The following is a 21,212-nucleotide window of genomic DNA, read 5'->3' on the forward strand; positions in this document are numbered from 1 at the left end:
TATTGTGGACTGAAATAAGGAAGGGGGCAGGGAGAGAGGAACCATGGTTAGGAGAGGGATCATTCTGTAATGATCAAGCATCAAATGACCTTGCCTGGTGTCTCAGGGCTGGGTGCGTCTGCCCCCACAGCACCCCATTCCCTGGCATTCCTTCACTCCTTCTCTGTCACCTGTCCTGCACCCTTCCCACAGTGCTCCACGCTCACTATTCTCAACATCCTTTACTCCCACCAGATTTACAAACTCACTCTCTGCTCTATGTTTGCAAATACAGTACTGTGCAAAAAGTATACTTGCCAGGGATGGTGGTGGCGGCTAAAACATTAGGGGTATTTAAGAGCCTCTTGGACAGGCACATGGATGAAAGAAAAATAGACGGTTATGGCGTAGTGTGGGTTTAGTACTTTTTTTTAAGGATTGTATGGGTTGGCACAACATGGAGGGTTGAAGGGCCTGTACTGTGCTGCAGTGTTCTATGGTTCTATGGTCTAAGTCTTATGCACCCTAACTATATATATGTTCCAAGGTTGTCAAGCCGAGGAATGGTAGTGGGGACAAGCTCCCACTACCTAAAAGTGCTCCTAATGGCATGAGCCTCAAATAGCCTCTGACAACCCAGCCCAACTCCTGGCCTTCTCGTGTGGCTTAGCCTGTAAGCCGGGTAGAACTGTTTCTACTGACAGGAGAAGGGGCAAATGCAGGTCCTGGTGCCTTAAAACCAGTGCTTCGGGTAGATGGAGCTCGTCAGCCTGGGAAGGCAGTCCATCTAGGAGAGGGAAAGCTCTGATTTCAAACCTCCGCTGCCTTGCGGCCATACCCACTTATGGGAAAGGCTTCGGGAGTAAACCCTGAGGACAAATCCGGAGCTGGAGTCCCTAAGGCAGTCCGACGTTGCCTTCAACCTCTTTCTGGCAACTCCTGCAACGTCACTGTTGCCAAGCTATATCAGCCCTTGTCCTTCCCTTGGACAACATCGGTGGCGTGGAGAGGGGAGATTCACTGCACGGGGAACTGCTGGTCTTCCATACAACCTTGCCCAGGCCTTCGCCCTGGCGAGTACACTCCAGCATCGCCTCACCAAGATGGCACAACAAGACTTTCCAGGCACAGATCCATGGTCTCGCGAGACTAACAGATGCCTCACTCTATATATATATGTGTGTCTAAGACTTTTGCACAGTACTATACATAAATATATATCAGCATGTATATACAATGTAAACAGCATTATTTAGTGTTTACAGTGCAATGACGGGGGTAGTAGATGGAGGTGGGTGTATGGGCATTGATCAGATTTACTGCTTGGGGGAAAATGTCTTTTAAGTTGGTGCAAAGTTTTTGTTTTAATAGCCATATAGCTTTCCAGAAGGGAACTTTTGGAAAAAGCAGTTTTCAGGGTGGGTAGTGTGCACAAAGATTCTTCCTGCCCGCTTCTATCCAGTATAAGATTGACTGGAATCTGTCCAATCCAACATGGAAGATGGGTTATCTTCAGTTGATGAAAATTACAAAGCTGCAGGTGTTGGGCATCTAAAATTAAAACCAAACAATACTCAGCAGGTCAAACAGCATCTGATTAAACGGCACATTTTCCACTTGCCATTCCTATTCCACTTTCAATAATAACATTTCTTCACTCTTTTATCGGTAGTCACCTACTCCAGAGATTGCAGTTCTATCTACTGAAAAGGTAGTCTCATCTTCTAATAAGAACACAGGGAAACAGCAGCACCTCCCTGCCATTCAATATGATCATAACTTAGGGCACCATGGAAGCATAGCAGTTAGTACAAAGCTATTGCAACTCACGGCGTTGGAATTGGAAGTTCAATTCAGATACTGTGTGTAAGGAACCTGTGCATATCCTTCCTGTGGAATGCACGGGCTTCCTCCTGGTGCTCCTGTTTCCTCCCACAGTTCAAAGATGTATCGAGTAGGGCAATTGGTCATTGTAAATTGTTCAGTGATTAGGATAGGGTTAAATAGGGGTTATCGGGGATTGTTGGGGTGGTGCAGTTTGGTTAGCCTATTCTGCACTGTATCACCCAAATAAACAATTATATAAATGGTACCAGTTTTTCCAGCTTTGTCTGGTTTTACTTGATCTCCTTTTAGTCTCGTTCCCAGCAGAGATTTGGAGGCAGATTGGCCTCCAGTCAGACCCTTCTGTGTGTTATAGTGTGGATCAAAGGGAAGGGAAAATAGCCATACAGATGTTAGAAAGCTATCATTGTTAGAAGGTCAGGTACTCTGACAGTCTTTGACCAGTGCTGATTTAGGGTTATGGAAAGACCTTTACGTTAGCAGTGAAACCTTTACCAGGGTGTTACATACAGTAGAAGTCAATGAATTTGAAACAATACAGAGATCTTGCTAGGACTTAAGGTCTTGAATTATAGGAAAAAATTGAATAGGTTAGGACTTTTTTTTTCCTGGGAGCATTCAAGAGTGAGGAAGGATTTGACAGAGATATTCAGAATTGTGAGAGGCGTAGATAGGATAAATGCAAAGCAGGCTTTTCTCCAGTAAGATTAGGTGAGTCTTGAACTAGAGGTCGTAGGTTAAATGTGAAGGGGAAGCTCTTCAGTCTGAGGGTGGTGAGAGTGTGGAATTAGCTGTTAGCAGAAGTGGTGGATTTCAATTTCAACATTTAAGAGAATTTTGGATATATCATGGATGGGAGAGGTATTGTAGATATTGATTCAGGTTAGTCAGAGTAACAATTTGGCATAGACTAGATGGGCTAAATGGCTTGTTTCTGTTCTGTTCTGCTCTACTTTGCTTTAATTTCCCTTGCTTTGCTTCCCTTTTAGGCATTTGCGGAGGAGCAGGAGAAAAAGTTGCAGAGAAGTATCGAAAATTTCAATGACCTTGAGGTGAAACTGCAGCAGAAACAGAACAGAGCGATGGAGCTGGAAAGGAGAATAGAAAGGATGGAAAAGGTAGAATGAATGAGCCTGAACAAAAAAAAATTACTAACTTGGGACATGTACATGATTGCATTAAGGTTTGGCAAATGAAACTTATAATGAGAAAACAGCTTTGTTATTCATGAGATGCTAATGCCATCTAGGTCTATGTCAAACTCAGCACTTTAAAATTGCTTTTTAACTTTTGATCTCAGCAGGCAGAGTTAAGATTCGTGTGGAGATTACTGATTAAGGTCAAGATCAAAGTCAAAGTCTTGAGTTTATTGTTCCACAGTACTGTGGAAGAGTCTCAGGCATCCTAGATTGTTTATATTGTTTCAGATGGTATGACATCCAGAGAGCCCTGATCTCAACATCAATCAAGCTGTCTGGTTTTACCTGGAGAGGCAGAAGCAAGCCAGACATCCAAAGTCTGCAGCAGAAATATGGCAAGTTCTCCAAGATGTCCAGAACAACCTACCAGACAATTTTTTTTTATAAAACTGCATGACAGTGTTCCTAAGAGAACTAATGCAGTTTTAAAGGCAAAAGGTGGACAACACCAAAATTTGATTTTAATTTTCTACTGTTTTCTGTTCTCTATAGTAAATTTTTTGAAATTTAAAAACTTTTAATTTCATAATTTTTGAAAGCGTCTTTGCTTTACATATTTTTTACATGTGCCTAAGACTTTTGCACAGTGCTGTTTGTACAAGTACTTGTTTGCACAGGTGTAATTAAAAATTACTTGCAGCAACTTCACAGGTAAATAGTTCACATATGTAGCATTCACAAGAAAAACATAAATTAAACATAAATTCTACACAACGTTTACAATAAAGTACATTAGAACAAATCCATTTTAATGGAAAATGATCATAGTGTTGTCAAACTGTAGTGATTAGCGGTCTGCTGGTTGGTTCAAGAACTGAATGGATGAAGAGAAGTAGCTGTTCTTGAACTTGGTGGTGGGGGAATTCAAGCTTCCGTACCTCTGACCTAATAACAGCTGTGAAAACGTGGCATGTCCCAGGTTGTGGGGATCTGTAATGATGGACATTGACATCTTGAGGCAGTGCCTCCTATGGATACAACTGATTGAAATATTATTGGACTATATTGTGTATTCAATATTTAACTAATATTTGAGTAATCTATATAAATATGTGAAATGAATACATCACCACGCTACCACGTGATAAATGCAGCCTCACTTAAAGACAAAGTTAGATCTGCACTCCCGGATTCCCGTGTTTTCCTTTGAATTAGTTTAATGTTTTCAAGTTACAAACATGACAGGCTAAGTCCACTACTCTCTACAGCTTCTTAAGTTCGTCCACATTCCAACTGATGTAGCAGGTCACAATGCAGGCAAGCAAGATACATACTTTTATAGAACACCTATAAAAGTTTGCTGGAGTTTTCCACACAAGTCAATCTCCTTAACCTCCTAAGAATGTAAAAATGTTAGTGCACCTACCTTATGATTGTATCTATGTGCAGATCTTCAGATCTGCTAACATACAGGAATTTAAAGCTGATGGCTCTCCACTGCTGTTCTCCTGATGTAGACTGTTCACTTTACTTCCACTTTCCTGAAATCAACAATTATCCCTAAAGTTTAAACACAAGAGATTCTGAAGATGCATAAATCCAGAGCACCACACACAGTATGCTGGAGGAACTCAGCAAGCCAAGTGGCATCTTTGGAAATGAATGAACAGTCAAAATTTCAAGCCAAGAGGTTAATTTTGTGGCACAAGGTGACCTACCTCATTCCTGTAGATTTAAACATCAACAATTAGATCACAAAGATTTGTCACATGTACACCGAAACATACAGTGAAGTAATTTTGCATCAAAACAAATACAGTAGGGCTAGAAAGTTTGTGAACCCTGTAGAATTTTTTCAACTTCTGCATAAATATCACCAAAAATGACAATAGACAATAGACAGTAGGTGCAGGAGTAGGCCATTTGGCCCTTCTAGCCAGCACCACCATTCACTGTGATCATGGCTGATCATACACAATCAGTACCCCATTCCTGCCCTCTCCCCATATCCCTTGACCCCACTATCTTTAAGAGCTCTATCTAACTCTCTCTTGAATGCATCCAGAGACTTGGCCTCCACTGCCTTCTGGGGCAGTGCATTCCACATATCCACCACTCTCTGGGTGAAAAAGTTTTTCTGCATCACTGTTTTAAATGGCCTACCCCTTATTCTTAAACTGTGGCCTCTAGTTCTGGACTCACCTATCAGTGGGAACATGCTTCCTGCCTCCAGTGTGTCCAATCCCTTAATAATCTTATATATTTCAATCAGATCCCCTCTCATCCTTCTAAATTCCAGTGTATACAAGCCCAGTCGCTCCAATCTTTCAACATATGACAGTCCCGCCATTCCGGGAATTAACCTTGTGAACCTACGCTGCACTCCCTGAATAGCAAGAATGTCCTTCCTTAAATTTAGAGACCAAAACTGCACACAATACTCCAGGTGGGGTCTCACCAGGGCCCTGTACAGCTGCAGAAGGACCTCTTTACTCCTATACTCAAATCCTCTTGTTATAAAGGCCAGCATGCCATTAGCTTTCTTCACTGCCTGCTGTACCTGCATGCTTACTTTCATTGACTGATGTACAAGAACACCAAGATCTCGTTGTACTTCCCCTTTTCCTAACTTGACTCCCTTTAGATAGTAATCTGCCTTCCTGTTCTTGCCACCAAAGTGGATAACCTCACATTTATCCACATTAAACTGCATCTGCCATACATTTGCCCACTCACCCAACCTGTCCAAGTCACCCTGCATTCTCATAACATCCTCCTGATATTTCACACTGCCACCCAGCTTTGTGTCATCAGCAAATTTGCTAATGTTACTTTTAATCCCTTTATCTAAATCATTAATGTATATTGTAAACAGCTGCAGTCCCAGCACTGAACCTTGTGGTACCCCACTGGTCACAGCCTGCCATTCCGAAAGGGACCCGTTAATCGCTACTCTTTGTTTCCTGCCAACCAGCCAATTTTCAATCCATGTCAGTACTCTGCCCCCAATACCATGTGCCCTAATTTTGCCCACTAATCTCCTATGTAGGACTTTATCAAAAGCTTTCTGGAAGTCCAGGTACACTACATCCACTGGCTCTCCCTTGTCCATTTTCATAGTTACATCCTCAAAAAACTCCAGAAGATTAGTCAAGCATGATTTTCCCTTCATAAATCCATACTGACTCGAACTGATCCTTCTACTGCTATCCAAGTGTGACATAAATGTAGTAAGTTCTTCACGTATTTCCTAAAACTAGATAAAGAGAACCCAATTAAATAAATACCACAAAGACTTTATACTTGTTCATTTATTTATTGAGATAAATGATCCAATATTACATGTATCTATTGGAAAAAGTATGTGAACCTTTGCTTTCAGTATCTGGTGTGACCTCCTTGTACAGCAATAACTTCAACCAAACATTTCCGGTAACCGTTGGTCAGCCCTGCACAACGGTTTGGGGGAATTTTAGGCTATTCCTCCTTACCCTACTTGAAGAACTGTGCTCAGTTCTGGTTGCCTCACTACAGGAAGGATGTGGAAACCACAGAAAGGGTGCAGAGGAGATTTACAAGGATGTTGCCTGGATTGGGGAGCATGCCTTATGAGAATAGGATAAGTGAATTTGGCCTTTTCTCCTTGGAGCAATGGAGGATGAGAGCTGACCTGATAGAGGTGTATAAGACAATGAGAAGCATTGATCCTGTGGATATTCAGAGGCTTTTTCCCAGGGCTGAAATAGCTAGCACAAGAGGGCACAAGTTTAAGGTGCTGGGGAGTAGGTGCAGAGGAGATATCAGGGGTAGGTTTTTTATGCAGAGAGTGGTGAGTGCGTGGAATGGGCTTCCGGCAACTGTGGTGGTGGCGGATATGTTAGGGTCTTTTGTGAGACTCCTGGATAGGTACATGGGAGCTTAGAAAAATAGAGGGCTATGGGTAATCCTTGGTAATTTCTGAAATAAGTACAGCATTGTGGGCCAAAGGGCTTGTATTGTGCAGTAGGTTTTCTGTTTCTATGTTTCTGCATCTTTCATGACAGTTGCCTGACTTTGTGTGTCATTTTTATAGGGCAGGGCACCTCCACAACCCACACCTCCAACCTCATCTCAGTGATTGGAACACCTGACTCCAAATAGTTTTGTAGAAGGCACTTACCCCAGAGGTTCACATACATTTTCCGACAAATGCACCTAATATTGGATCATCTTTCTCAATAAGTAAATGAACAAGAATAATGTTTTTGTGGTATTTGTTCAAATGGGCTCTCTTTATCTAGTAGTAGGACCTAAGAGAAGATCTGATCACGTTTTGGGTCATATTTCTGCAGAAGCAGAGAAAAATGTTCTGGGGTCCAGCACAACAGCACGTGAGCCTGCAAGTGCTGTCACGATTCCAGCACCAACAATGCATGTGCGCCACTCATTCACCTGACCCCGCATATCTTTGGAATGCGGAAGGGAATTGGAGCACCTGCAGGAACCCCATGCGGCCATGGGGAGAACATACAAACTCCTGTCAGACGACAGCAGAAAGCATGCAGACCTGTTCAAAAGGTTCAGTTGTTTCCATTATCAATATATAATGTAGATGTTCTCCTTGTGACCACACGGGTTTCCTTGGGTGTGCCCACACCCCAAAGACATATGGATCAGGTTATGCTGATTCTGGAAGTGTGGCGACACCATGGACGTGGCGAGGTTGTTTCCTTTTCCGATACAGTCTAAGACCCGAGGGCAGAGGCTCAAAATTGAAGGACATCCCTTTAGAGCAGAGATGAAGAGGAATTTATTTAGCTAGAGGGTGGTGAAACTGTAGAAGTCGTTGCCACAGATAGCTGTGGAGGCCAAGTCATTGGGTATATTTAAGACCATAAGATACAGGAGAAGAATTAGGCCATTTGTCCCATCGAGTCTGCTCTGCTATTTCATCATGACTGATCCAATTTTCTTCTCAGCCCCAGTCTCCTGTCTTCTCCCCATATCCCTTCATGCCGTAACCAATCAAGAATCTATCAACCTCTGCTTTAAATATACATAAATACTTGGCCAGTGTGGTGAACTACATATACCTGTCTGGACACGCCCCCCTGCTGACTGCTCCTGTGGCTCCTCCCAGCGACCCCTGTATAAAGGCGATTGGAGGCACTGCTCCTCCCTCAGTCTCCAGGATGTTGTGTGATCATCTCTTGCTGCTGATAGTGCTCTCTTCCAGATAATAAAAGCCTATCTCTCGCCTCATGTCCCCGAGGGTTATTGATGGTGCAACAGCCTCCACAGCTGCCTGCAGCAAAGAATTCCATAGATTCACTACTCTCTAGCTAAAGAAATTCCTCTTCATTTCCATTCTAAATGGACACCCTTCTATTCTGAGGCTGTGTCCCCCAAGAAGGCTGCGTGCTCTGGTCTTAGACTCTACAACCATAGGAAAACTCTTTCCACATGCACTCTGTCAAGGCCTTTCACCATTTGATAGGTTTCAATAAGGTCACTCCTCATTCTCCTGAATTTAAAGTGGAGGTTGATAGGTTCTTGATTAGTTGGGGCATCAAAGGTTACGGGAAGAAAACAGGAGAATGGAGTTTTGAAGGAAAATCAATCAGCTAGTGTTTCTATGTTTCTACATTCTCCCAGTGATTATGTGGGTTCCTCTGGGTGCTCTAGTTTTCTCCAGCATTCCAAAGATGAATGGGTTAGGGTTAGTGAGTTAAGGGCATCCTATATTGGTGCCAGAGGCATGGTGATACTTGTGAGCTGCCCCAGCACAGCCACGAACTATGTTGGTCATTGACACAAATGACGTATTTCACTGTACATTTTGATGTACATGTGACAAATAAAGCTAACCTTTAACCTTTAACTATGTCAAGTAATTGTGAGGAGCCACATTTTGGTATTGGTATTGGAATAGTTGAGTATTGTCACATATGCAAACTATATCGGTCTCTGCTGTTCATTTTGGTTCATCAGATGTGTGCAGAGGGGGAGTTTGCTACATGGACAACAGCTTGCTCTCCATATCGTACTGCCCTGGCTTGTGTACCTAGGCAGCTAGGATGCAATATCCATGGATGCCTACCATACCAAGATTCAGTGAAAAGCTTGTTTCGCATACCATTCATACAAGTCAAATAAAGCTAATCTTTATCAGTAATTAGCATCGATGAAAACATGGAACTGTCTAACAGCTAAAATACTGTAACCACACGGTGGCTGAAAAAGACAATTCAGTTCTTTCAAGCAAATGAAGATAGGCCTTGATAGCAAACCATGCATGACACAAATACATGGTTTTGTATAATATCTAATTTTGTATTATTTAAGATGAGTGGCAGGCTGAGAAGAAGAAAAATGTAAACAACTACTTGTAGTTTAATTTCTTCCAGTGCTTGTACAATCACATCAAATTCATTATCAGTTTTGTTTTTACAAAAATTGGTTTAACCATTAACATTATCAGTTCTGTTTTAACATAGGCTGGTTTAACCATTAATATTTGTCTTAAACTAGCTTGTGAAGGAAGTTCAAAAGCATATATAAGCCAATATTGTTCAAGTAAGTAACTAGAAGATAAAAGTAAGGATGTGTGTTACATGTGTGTTGTGTGTACTTCTGTGCCTTACATCCTGGTCTAGAGAAACGTTCTCTCATCTAACAGTATACCTGCACATAGTTAAATGACAATAAACTTGACTTGACTTGACCTAACTAATGTTGAGGCATTTTAAGGCACTGGTGAGGACTCACTTAGAGTATTGTGAGCAGTTTTGGGACCCTTATCTAAGTAAGGATGTGCTGATATTACAAAGGATTCAAAGGAGGTTCATAAGAATGATTTCAGAATTGAAAGGCTTAACATTTGATGGCTCTAGGCCAGGGGTCGGCAACGTTTACCACTGAAAGAGCCAATATGGACCCATTTCCCACAGAAAAGAAAACACTGGGAGCCACAAACCCCATTTGACATTTAAAATGAAATAACACTGCATACAACGGGTTTTTTTGCCTTTATGCTATGTATAAACAAACTATAATGTGTTGCATTTATGAAATTGATGAACTCCTGCAGAGAAAATGAAATTACATTTCTGCATGCAACAAAAACATTTTGAACTCCGAAAAAAAGACATTGGGTTACTCCATAGTTAGCCTACCTTGGATCGAAGAATTAAAAGAAATCGCGCACTGGCGGGTGTCAGGCATTGGCAGTGGTGATGTATATTAATAGCGATAAAAAACACGTTGTAGCAGTGTGCTACACGCAGCGCTAAAATAAAGACTGCAGTCAAAGGTAACTTTATTCGAACTAAACAGCCTTGCTTTAAAGCCTCCCTCAACCCATCCCCGTGGGCGCGGATGCTCCAAAAGACACGTACTCACAAACCCCCGTAGGCTATCTCCCTTAGCCGGAACTTTGGCTAATTGTGAGCCGGTTCGGATGTGCCAGGAAATGGGGTCTCCACAAAGTTTTTAGATTGTACAAGATCACCATAATCTTCAAATTTTGAATTACATTTCAAAAGCTAACAAACCACGGGGAGCCGCATCACAGAGATGAAAGAGCCGCATGTGGCTCTGGAGCCGCAGGTTGCCGACCTCTGCTCTAGACCTATACTCACTGGAATTCAGAAGAATGAAGGGGGGGGGGGATCTCATTGTAACCTATTGAATGTTGAAAGGCCTTGATAGAGTGGATGTGGAGAGAAAGTTTCCTATGGTGGGGTATCTGAAACCAGAGGGCACAGCTTAGAATAGAACAACGTCCATTTAGAATGGAAATGATGAGGAATTTCTTTAGCCAGAGAGTGGTGAATCTGTGTAATTTGTTGCCACTAGGGGGCTGTGAAGGCCAAGTCACTGGGTATATTTAAGTGAGAAGTTGATAACTCTTGGTTAGTCAGAGCATGAAGGGATACAAGGAGAAGGCTGGAGACTGGAGCTGAGAGGGAAATGGATCAGCCATGATGGAATGGTGGAACAGATTCAATAGGCTGAATGGCCTAATTCTTATGGTTTTATTGTCTTATGGTAGTAATACAGTACTGTGCAAAAGTCTTAGGCACATATACATAACTAGGGTGTCAAAGACTTTTGCACAGTACTTAGATACTTTATCATGTTGATTGGGGAACTGTCTTTTCAGTTACCAAATAACAACACTACGGAGCTAATACAAAGCAGAGTACTTTAATTTCTGTTTCCCAACCACTTTCCTATTTTAACCAATATACAGTATTGTGCAAAAGTGTTTGTCACCCAAGGTATATATATGTATATGTGCCTAAGAGACACACACACACATGTGTGACTGCATGTTTACCACTACCCTGTATGCACTACATGCACCTTGTGTTGTGTATGACTGTTGGTACTGTGTTTTGCATCCTGGCCCTGTAGTAACAGTTTTGTTTGGTCGTGTTCATGGGTATTCATATATAGTTGAATGTTAACTAAATTTAAACTTGAACTGAAATTTGTACATTATATCCTTCTGCTGGTCTTGACTGAAGACTGGTTAACTTTTCTCAATCCTATCTATTTCAAATTAAGATCAGTTCTATTAATTTGGAAATGTGCTGTACAGTTAAAGGGCTCTCATACTCAAATATATTTTTCACAGGAGAAGAAAGAGTTAATGCAGAGGAAGCAGTTAGTGGAGAATGAGATGGAATGTACGCATCATGCTTCTATGGATGTTCCAGACAGCGCAAGGAGGTAGGATGTTTACTTCTCAGACATTTCTCCTTAGATACTTTTTCATGTTCATTTGCTTGCTTGGTTTGCTGGTAGAGAGAACACAGGTGGAGCTGAAGAGGCCTAGGGGCCAGGAAAGTTCAATAAAAGAAAGCAAGGCTCGAAAGCCAAACACACAAGGTTCTGCAGATGCTGAAAAAACCCACACAAAATGTTGGAGGAATTCAGCAGGTCAGTCAGCATCTGTGGAGGGGAATAATAAGTTGAAGTTCCAGGCCGAGATTCTTCTTCAGGACTGGAAAGGACAATGGAAGAAACCAATATAAGAAGGTGGGGGAGTGGAAGGAATACAAGCTGGCTGGTGATAGGTGAGAGTAGGTGAGGGCGAATAGAGGTGGGTGGGGAGGGTAGATGGAGTGAGAAGCTGGGAAGTTTTGTGGGGGAAGTGGTTTCACTGTAGTCAAGTGAAATGAACACATAAGATGCATTGTTAATTACTGTGCAGGCAATAGTTAAGTCTTCATCACTTTTTCATGTTGTCCTGAAGAAGGGTCTCAGATTGAAACATCATCCGTTTATTCCTCTTCATTAGTGCTGCCTGACTTGCTGAATTTCTCCAACATTCTGAATATGTTGCTCAAGATCTCCAGCATCTGCAGAATCTCGTGTTTATCACTTTTTCCTAACATTGTGCTATCATCTCTATTTCTTCATATCTCCTATGATCTGTATTGTTCATCATTCCTCTACTTCTCTTCCTCTAGTGTACTTTTATTCTCCTTTGCTTGTTACTAGTCATTACAAAATACATTCAGTGACCACTTCTTCAGGTACTTTTATGCATTGAGTTGCTGCCACATGATTGGCTAATTAGATATTTGCATTAATGAAAATGCAGACATGTTCAAGAAGTTCCACTGTGGTTTAGACCAAGCATCAGAATGGGAAAGAAATGCGATCTTTAAAGGCTTTGACCATGGAATGACTGTTGGTGCCAGATGGGGTGGTTTGAGTATCTCAGAGCTGCTGATCTCCTGTGATTTTCACACTCAATGGTCTCTAGATTTTACAGAGAATGATGTGAAAAAAAACAAAAAGAAATCCAGTGAGCAGTAGTTCTGTGGTAAAAACACTTTGTTAATGAAAGTGGTCAGGGGAGAATGGTCAGACTGGTTCAAAATGACAGGAAGGTGACATCATCATCATCATCATCATTATTGTGTGCCAAGTCATATGATTTAGGCGATCATAAGACCATAAGATATAGGAGCAGAATTAGGCCATTTTGGCCCATCGAGTCTGCTCCACCATTTCATCATGGCTGATCTAATTTTCCTCTCACCCCTTCTCCCTTCATGTCCTGACCAATCAATAATTTGTCAACTTCTGCCTTAAATATGCATAAAGACTTGGCCTCCACAGCTGCTAAGACCATGATTGTTCTGGACAAGTTTTTCTACAGAAGTGCTTTGCAATTGCAGTCTTCTGGGCAGTGTCTTTACAAGACAGGTGACCCCAGCCATTATCAATACACCTCTGAGACTGGTGTCAGTGGTTGCATAACCAGGACTTGTGATTCGCATCAGCTGCTCGTACGACCATCCACCACCTGCTCCCATGACTTTATTATAGGAAGGCAACACTAACTCAAATAATCACTGGTGTAGTTCTGATTGAAGAACATGTTGAACCTTAAAATGGATGGGCTACAGCAGCAGAAGACCATGAACAAACCCTCAGAGGCCACTTGTTCAGTATAAAGAGGCCACCAAATGTAAATGTAATAAAAGTGAATATATGAATAGATTAACACTGGCTTCTCACTGCAGGGAAGTTTACAGATATTTGTGTGAGTTACACACTGGATTGAAGAATTGTAGATGATTATCTACTTCAAGTGTACAGTTCTGTCCGGCCCTCACCACCCCTATCCGTGCATCCCCCTTCTCGTCGTACAACTCTTCAGTGAGTGAAAAGGAAAGAAAAATCTAGATAAACAATATACCCACACTTCTGAAATCTACTCTCAATGAACCAAGCTTGCAGTGGCATTGTAGAAATAAAAAAATAAATTTATCTACAGCCGTATTAAAACTGACACTGAACTGACTGACTCCATTTCACTTTCCTCTCAGGATCGGTCACTTTTCTGATGAAGATTTTATTCTTCAATTAATAAAAGAACCATGAATTATTTCTTTAAACAATTGCTGTTTATCATCTGCCGTCACACAGCTTAATCTAATCTTCCAATATACCTCATTCATCCTGCTCCTCATATCATCTGAACAGGGTACATTTGCTTTTAAAAGCCTGGAATTTAAATATAAAATTGTATCATATTGTGACCTTCCTTCACACAAAGATTCAAATCAAATTAAATCAAATAAAATCAAGTTCCACCATACATGGGTGCAGTTGAATGAAACAGTATTCCTCTGGGGACAAGGTGCAAGTCATGCACAGCATTTTCAAAACAGCAAGCAAAGAAACATATACTTAGCCCAAGACTCCGAGCGACATGCCCCAAAAATTAATGGTACAGTATCCAGCATATCAGCCTGTCATTCCACTGATTGAACACTGGGGGGCAGAGGGGAGGCCAGACACAACTGAACATGGATGCCACACTGCACCGCTTCCAGCATCTAAGTAACATATATTTACATTGAACAGAAGTTAAAAATATTTTTATCCTTTCTTAACTGATCAATATATTACCTCAGGCCATGGATTCATCTTTCAAGCTCTTTTTTTAAGTAAGTATGAATATTGAAATGAAGCGTGATTATTGTGTTATCTTTGTTCCATGGTCTTTGAGCATTCCAAATTATACTCTTCAGAAGGCTACAGTGCATATAAAAAGTATTCACCCTCCCTTGGAAGTTTTCATGCTTTACTGTATTATAACATTGAATCACAGTGGATTTAATTAGGCTTTTTTTTGACACTGATCAACAGAAAAAGAGTTTTTCAAGTCAAAGGCCCAGGGATGAAGTAGTTGCCACTAGAGGACACAGGTTTAAGATTCTGGGGAGTAGGTACAGAGGAGATGTCAGGGGTAAGTTTTTACTCAGACAGTGGTGAGTGTGTGGAATGGGCTGCCAGCAACAGTGGTGGAGACGGATATGACAGGGTCTTTTAAGAGACTTTTGGATAGACACACAGAGCTTAGAAAAACAGAGAGTTATGGGTAAGCCTAATAATTTCTAAGGGTGGGACATGTTCGGCACAACTTTGTGGGCTGAAGGGCTTGTATTATGTTGTAGGTTTTCTATGTTTCTAAAGTGAAAACAGATCTCTACAAAGTGATTTAAAATAATTATAATTATAAAACAAAATAATTGATTCCTATCATTGGACATTAAGCTCCAGTAAAGATCTCCCCCATATGTTAAGATTCTCCTTCACCTTATCTGTTAGAGCAACCTCACATTTTCTTTCAGCCTTCCATATTTTCTTTTTAAGTGTTCTCTTGCATTTCTTATATACTGTACTCGTCAAGTGCCACATTTGTTCCTGCCTGCCTATACCTCCTATGCACCTCCTTTTTCTTAATCTCTCTGATCACTATTAAAACATGTCTCAATGTGTCTTCTAGTTCAGTCTCATTTATCTCCATCTAAATCAGTAATTCATCTTTCTGGTTCCAAATGGGGTGTGAATTCATTTTATTGAATTGCTGAGAATTGTGAATGCTATTACCTGGAAGCATGTGGTTCCAGTCTAATCTATCCTACCGAATGAGTTTTGTACCACGATCACGATCGTGTAATTCAGTCTCATTGTTTTCATCCGTATTTACCGCATCTAACGTTTACTGAGAAAAACTGAGGCACCTCCAGCTGTATAACTGAAGTCCCTTGAGCAGACACAGTCACAGATATATTCTCCTCTCCCCTCCCTTAAATAACTAAACCAATCAAATGTAAGCCCCTCTTTGCAAAGGGAAAAGAATGGTTAGACTTGTAGCATAATGTGGCGAACTGCATATACCTGTCTGGACAGGCCCCCCCCCCCCCACCCAGCTGACTGCTCCTGTGACTCCTCCCACGGACACTGCTCCTTCCTCAGTCTCCAGGATGTTGTGTGGTGATCACTTGCTGCTTCTGCTTTCTTCCAGCCAATGAAAGCCTATCTCGCCTCACGTCTCTGAGAGTTATTGATGGTGCATCACATCACAAAGAGATTCAGAATTGAAACAGGCCCTTCTGAGTGTGTACTAAATCAAAGGACAGGAGTTGGGATGTTAGGATGTTAGGAACTTGCATAAGACCAAATTTGGTGCATTGTGTGAAGTTCTGGTCATCTACCTACAGGAGAAATATCGATAAGATTGAAAGAGTGCAGAGAAAATTTACAAGGATGTTGCTGGGACTTGAGGACCTGGTTATAGCGAAAGGTTGAATCGGTTAGGTCTTAATTCCACAGAGTGTGGGATAATGAGGTGACATTTGATTGTGGTATATAAAATTATAAGTGGTGTTGATTGGAAAAGTACAATCAGGCACTTTCCATTGAGGTTGGATGAAACGGGAACTAGAGGTCATAGGTTAAATGTGAAAGGTGAAACATTTAAGAGGTATCTAGGGGAACATCTTCACTCAGAGGGTGATAGGGGTGTGGAACGTTCTGCCAGTGGAAGTGCTGGATGCAGGTTTGATTTCAACTCTTATCAGAAGTTTGGATAAGTACATTGATGGGAGGGGTATGAAGGGCTATGATCCAGGTGTCGGTCGATAGGACTAGGCAGAATAATAGTTTAGTATGGACTAGATGGGCTGAAGGACCTGTTTCTGTGCTGTATTGGTCAATGACTCCATGACTCTATGACCATCGATCACCAGTTATGCTAATCCTGCAATAATCTCATTTTCAAAGTTTCAAACGTTCAAAGTAAATTTACTATTGAAGAATGTATATATTATGCAACCTTGAGATTTGTTTGCCCACAAGCAGCCACAATGCAAGGAATCCAAAAGAACCCAATTTTTACAAAATTAATAATTTTATTCTTCCTGCTTTCTGCTCACCCCTTTCCTGATTCTGCCACACAGCTACATGCCAAGGACAGATTTCAAAGCCCTATTAATTTACTAAATCACATTTCTGTGAGACGTGTGAGGAAACGGGAACGCAAGAAACATCCCATGCTGTGGCCGAGGGATCGTTCAAACTCCACACAGGCAGTTCAAGATTCAACCAAGGTCTCTGGCAGCATGAATCATAGATTCTACTGACTGTGTGCTTCCTGCAAGGGTAGACCTTCCTAAATAATTATCTCAGTCCTGCCTGGATGCACTGAAAAATTCAGAACTCACTCTTCAGTTTAGGACCCCCACCACCCCATCCTGGCCATGCTCTCTTCTCGCTACTATCATCCTGCGGGAGCCTTAGGTCCCACACTAGTAGGTTCAGGAAGAGTTATTACCCTTCAACCATTAGGCTTCTGAACTGGAGTTGATAACTTCTCACCTCAACACTGAACTGATTCCGCAACCGACAGCCTCACTTCAAGGACCCGACAACTGATATTCTCAGGATTATTTATTTATTTTATTTCTGCAATTTGTCTTCCTTTGCACATTATTTTTTGTCAGTCTTTGTTTATGAAGAGTTTTTTGTAAATTATATTTTATTTCGTTATTTTCATGTGAATGCCTACAAGAAAATGAATCTCAGGGTAGCATATGGTGACGTATACATACTTTGAAAGTAAATATATTTTGAACTTTGAACTTAGATGTAGTTGCATGAAGTCCTCGCTCTCTCCATTTATAACCATGAATTACAGAATACCTTATCTCTAACTGACCTTGTTTATGTTAGGGCCACCATGGTTACATAGCTCAGGGCATTGGAGTTTGGAGATCAATTCCGGCAATCTCTAAGAAAGTTTGTCTGTTTCTTCCCGGATGTGCATAGGTTTCTAATCAATTGCAATCTTACTGTTCTGACTCATGGTGAACTGAGCTATTATTAATAAGTATTTAAAGAAATCACCTGGATAACTACACACTTTTTAAGATCCTGGTTTATTTATTTCAGCACTTTATCTTTGATCCTTAACTTGCTTTGATTTATATTTATTTACATTTGTTCATTTTTAAATATTTTCTGTTTTTATGCATTCACCTACAGAGTATTTGAACACAGGTAAAATCTTAAATTTTGCTACGATGAGCATCGTTTATTAAATCCCTCTCCGCTCCTTCACGATCACCTCTGTTAACACAGATCATAGAACATTACAGCACAGTATAGGCCCTTCAGCCCACAATGTTCTGGCAACACTTTAACCTACTTGATCAATCTAACCTGACTGTCCTCATGAAGGGTCTCAGCCTGAAATGTTGGCTGTTTATTCTTCTCTAAAACTGCTCCCTGACCTCCTGAGCTCCCCTAGCATTTTGTTTGCATTGCTCTAGACTTCCAGCATCTGCAAAATCTCTTGTGTTTATCAATCTAACCCTTCCCTACCCCATAGCCCTCCAATTATCTATAATCAATGTGCTTATTTAAGAATCTCTTAAATAATGTATCTGCTTCTACCAACACCCCTATGGAATGTTCCACATTCCTATACTCTCTGTGCAAAAATATCTACCTCTGACATCTCCCCTATATATTCATCCAAGCACCTTAAAGTTGGTATTAGCCTTTTGTCTTGTATTCTCTGTAGGTAGGGGGAAGTCTAGGACCAAAAGGCCCTGCCTCAGAATAGAAGGAAGACACTTTAGAATAGAGATGAGGAAGGATTGCCAGATGGTGGTGAATCTGTGGAATTCATTGCCACAAATGATTGTGGAGCACGAGTCATTGGGTGTATTTAAATCAGAGGTTGATAGGTCCTTGATTAGTAAGGAAATCAAATGTTACGGGGAGAAAGCAGGAGAATGGGGTTGAGAGGGATAATATATCAGCTATGATGGAATGGTGGAGCAGACTCATTGGACCAAATCACCTAATTTTGCTCCTTTCTCTTATGGACTTATAGGTCCATATCCTTACCATGTTCCATGTACCACATTGGTCCACATGAACTCTTCTGTCACTGGTTATACACTCAAAAAAACAACCCTCTTTAACATCCTAACTTTTGGCCATACACCTTCTGCTACCGCTTTTGACTTGACAGCTGTTTATATATCAGTGAAGCAACTTTGATTTTTCTTTAAATGCATGTTACTATATAAATGTAGTTGTTGTTATTGCATTCCTCAAACCAGCTCTGGAGAATCCAGTCTAGGAATGAAATAAGTTGATATTTGTTCATGCAGAACCTCATCTTGTTTGTCCATGGCCTGTCTTTCCTTAACCTTTGGTTCAATCTGTGTAACGTGTAAACATCCTGAAGTTCCTTGAAGAATTCAAGGACAAGGAGATGGCTGATGAACTAAATGAGTATTTTGCATCAGTCTTCACTGTGAAAGAGAATAGCAGTATGCCTGATGCTGTAGTGTGTGAAGAAAGAGAGGTGAGTGCAGTTACTATTACAAGAGAGAAGGTGCTCAAAAAGCTGAAAGACCTAAATCACCCAGACCAGATGAACTGCACCCTAGGGTTCTGAAAGAGGTAGTGTTAGAGATTGTGGTGGCATTAGAAATGATCTTCCAGAAATTATTGGACTCTGGCATGATGCCAGAGGGCTGGAAAATTGCAAGTATCACTGCACTCTTTAAGAAAGGAGGAAGGTACCAGAAAGCAAATTATAGCACAGTTAGCCTGACCTCAGTGGTGGGGAGGATGTTAGAGTCAATTGTTAAGGATGAGGCGATGGAGTATTTTGTGACACAGGACAAGATAGTACAAAGTCAACATGGTTTCTTTCAGTGAAAATCCTGCCTGACAAACCTGTTGAGTCTTTGAGGAGGTTACAAGTAGGATAGATAAAGGGGATGCAGTAGATGTTGTCTATTTGGACTTTCAGAAGGCCTTTGACAAGGTGCCAAATATGAATCTGCTTCCCAAGTTAAGAGCGCATGGTATTACAGGAAAGTTACTAATGTTGTTAGAGCATTGGATGATTGGTAGGAGGCAGTGAGTGGAAATAAAATGATCCATTTTGGGTTGGCAGCCAGTGATTAGTGGTGTTCTGCAGGGGTCAGTGTTGGGATCACTTATTCTTATGCTGTATATAAATGATTTAGATAATGGAATAGATGGCTTTGTTGCCAAGTTTGCAGATGACACAAAGATTGGTGGAGGGGCAGGTAGTGTTGAGGAAACAGGTAGGATACAGAAGGACTTAGACAGATTAGGAGAATGGGCAAGAATGTGGCAAATGAAATTCAATGTTGGAAAGTGCAAGGTCATGCACTTTGGTGGTAGAAATAAATGTGCGGATTATTTTCTTAACGGAGAAAATCCAGGAATCTGAGGTGCAAAGGGCCTTGGAAGTCCTAGTGCAGAACACCCTGAAGGTTAACTTGCAGGTTGAGTTGGTGGTGAAGAAGGCAAATGCCATGTTAGCATTTATTTCAAGAGATCTAGAATACAAGAGCAAGGATGTGATGCTGAGGCTTCATAGCGCACTGGTGAGACCTCACCTTGAGTATTGTAAACAGTTTTGGGCCCTTCATCTTAGAAAAGATGTGCTGGCATTGGAGAGGGTCCAGAGGTGGTTCACAAGGATGATTCCAGGAATGAAAGGGTTATCATATGAGGAACATTTGACGGCTCTGGATCTGTCCTTGCTGGAATTCAAAAGGATGAGGGGTTCTCATTGAAACCTTTTGAATGTTGAAAGGCCCAGACAGAGTAGATGTGGAAAGGATGTTTCCCATAGTGTAGTCCCAGAACTATCAAAATCTCCTCATATGTTAACCCTTTCATTCCCAGGATCATTCTTGTGAACCTCTCTGGACCCTCTCCAACGCTACATTCTAGCTGGTGTGATTTCTATAAGATTGATGTGGAAATATTTGTTAGCAGGTTCCAGAGTCTTCAACTGGAGTCTTCCACGTTGCAGGAAAAGATCTTTCACCTGGATAATGTTGTCACACAGCAACACCGAAATCTACACAGTGCAATCAACAAGGTAAGCTGGATGGCATAAAATTTATTATATTTCTTAAAATAAAATATTAATTTCAATAAGGATCAAAAAACCTTGTCTCCTGCTGCCTTGGTTGATCAGAATTACCTACTTAATTAATCCTCATTATGCCACTGACGCTTAGGGCAGCATTGACCATCTCTGGCAGTGTTCATGGCTTCCTTTATCATGTAAGTAGCTTCTTCTGGGTTTTCACTACTGTCAGTCACACAAGTCCTGAATGGAGACTCAGGAATACCGTCACACTCAGATGTAGAAGGAACCTTCATCGCTGTTTCCGTAACAATTTAGATTTAACAGTCTGGGTTGTTAGCCCTCAGCTGAACTACTGAACCGAGAGGGCCAGTGGATCACTCTTAGTCTGGCCTCTATCTTTTGGTCTGCTTGGCACGACCAAGAGGCAAAGCATAAAGCCCTGACTCCAGCCAGCATAGCTCTCCGGGTCATTGAGGCATGCACACCTCCAAATACAACAACAAGATTGTGGTTCTCTTGGA

General features: G+C 41.3%; 1 protein-coding gene across 4 annotated transcripts in view; it reads left to right on the top strand.

Moving 5' to 3' along the window:
- LOC132405016 (coiled-coil domain-containing protein 68-like) overlaps nt 1–21,212 on the top strand; it is a 91,321-nt gene that overhangs the window by 46,639 nt on the left and 23,470 nt on the right. For 3 of the 4 annotated variants that reach the window (XM_059989709.1, XM_059989710.1, XM_059989707.1), the window contains exons 6-8: nt 2,814–2,942; nt 11,584–11,678; nt 20,589–20,697. In XM_059989709.1, the coding sequence (XP_059845692.1) occupies nt 2,814–2,942; nt 11,584–11,678; nt 20,589–20,697 (333 nt within the window). The remainder of the gene's footprint in view (nt 1–2,813; nt 2,943–11,583; nt 11,679–20,588; nt 20,698–21,212) is intronic. The other variant, XM_059989708.1, reaches the window with a different exon arrangement.

Source organism: Hypanus sabinus, chromosome 14, assembly GCF_030144855.1.
Source record: "Hypanus sabinus isolate sHypSab1 chromosome 14, sHypSab1.hap1, whole genome shotgun sequence".
Lineage (NCBI taxonomy): Eukaryota > Metazoa > Chordata > Chondrichthyes > Myliobatiformes > Dasyatidae > Hypanus > Hypanus sabinus.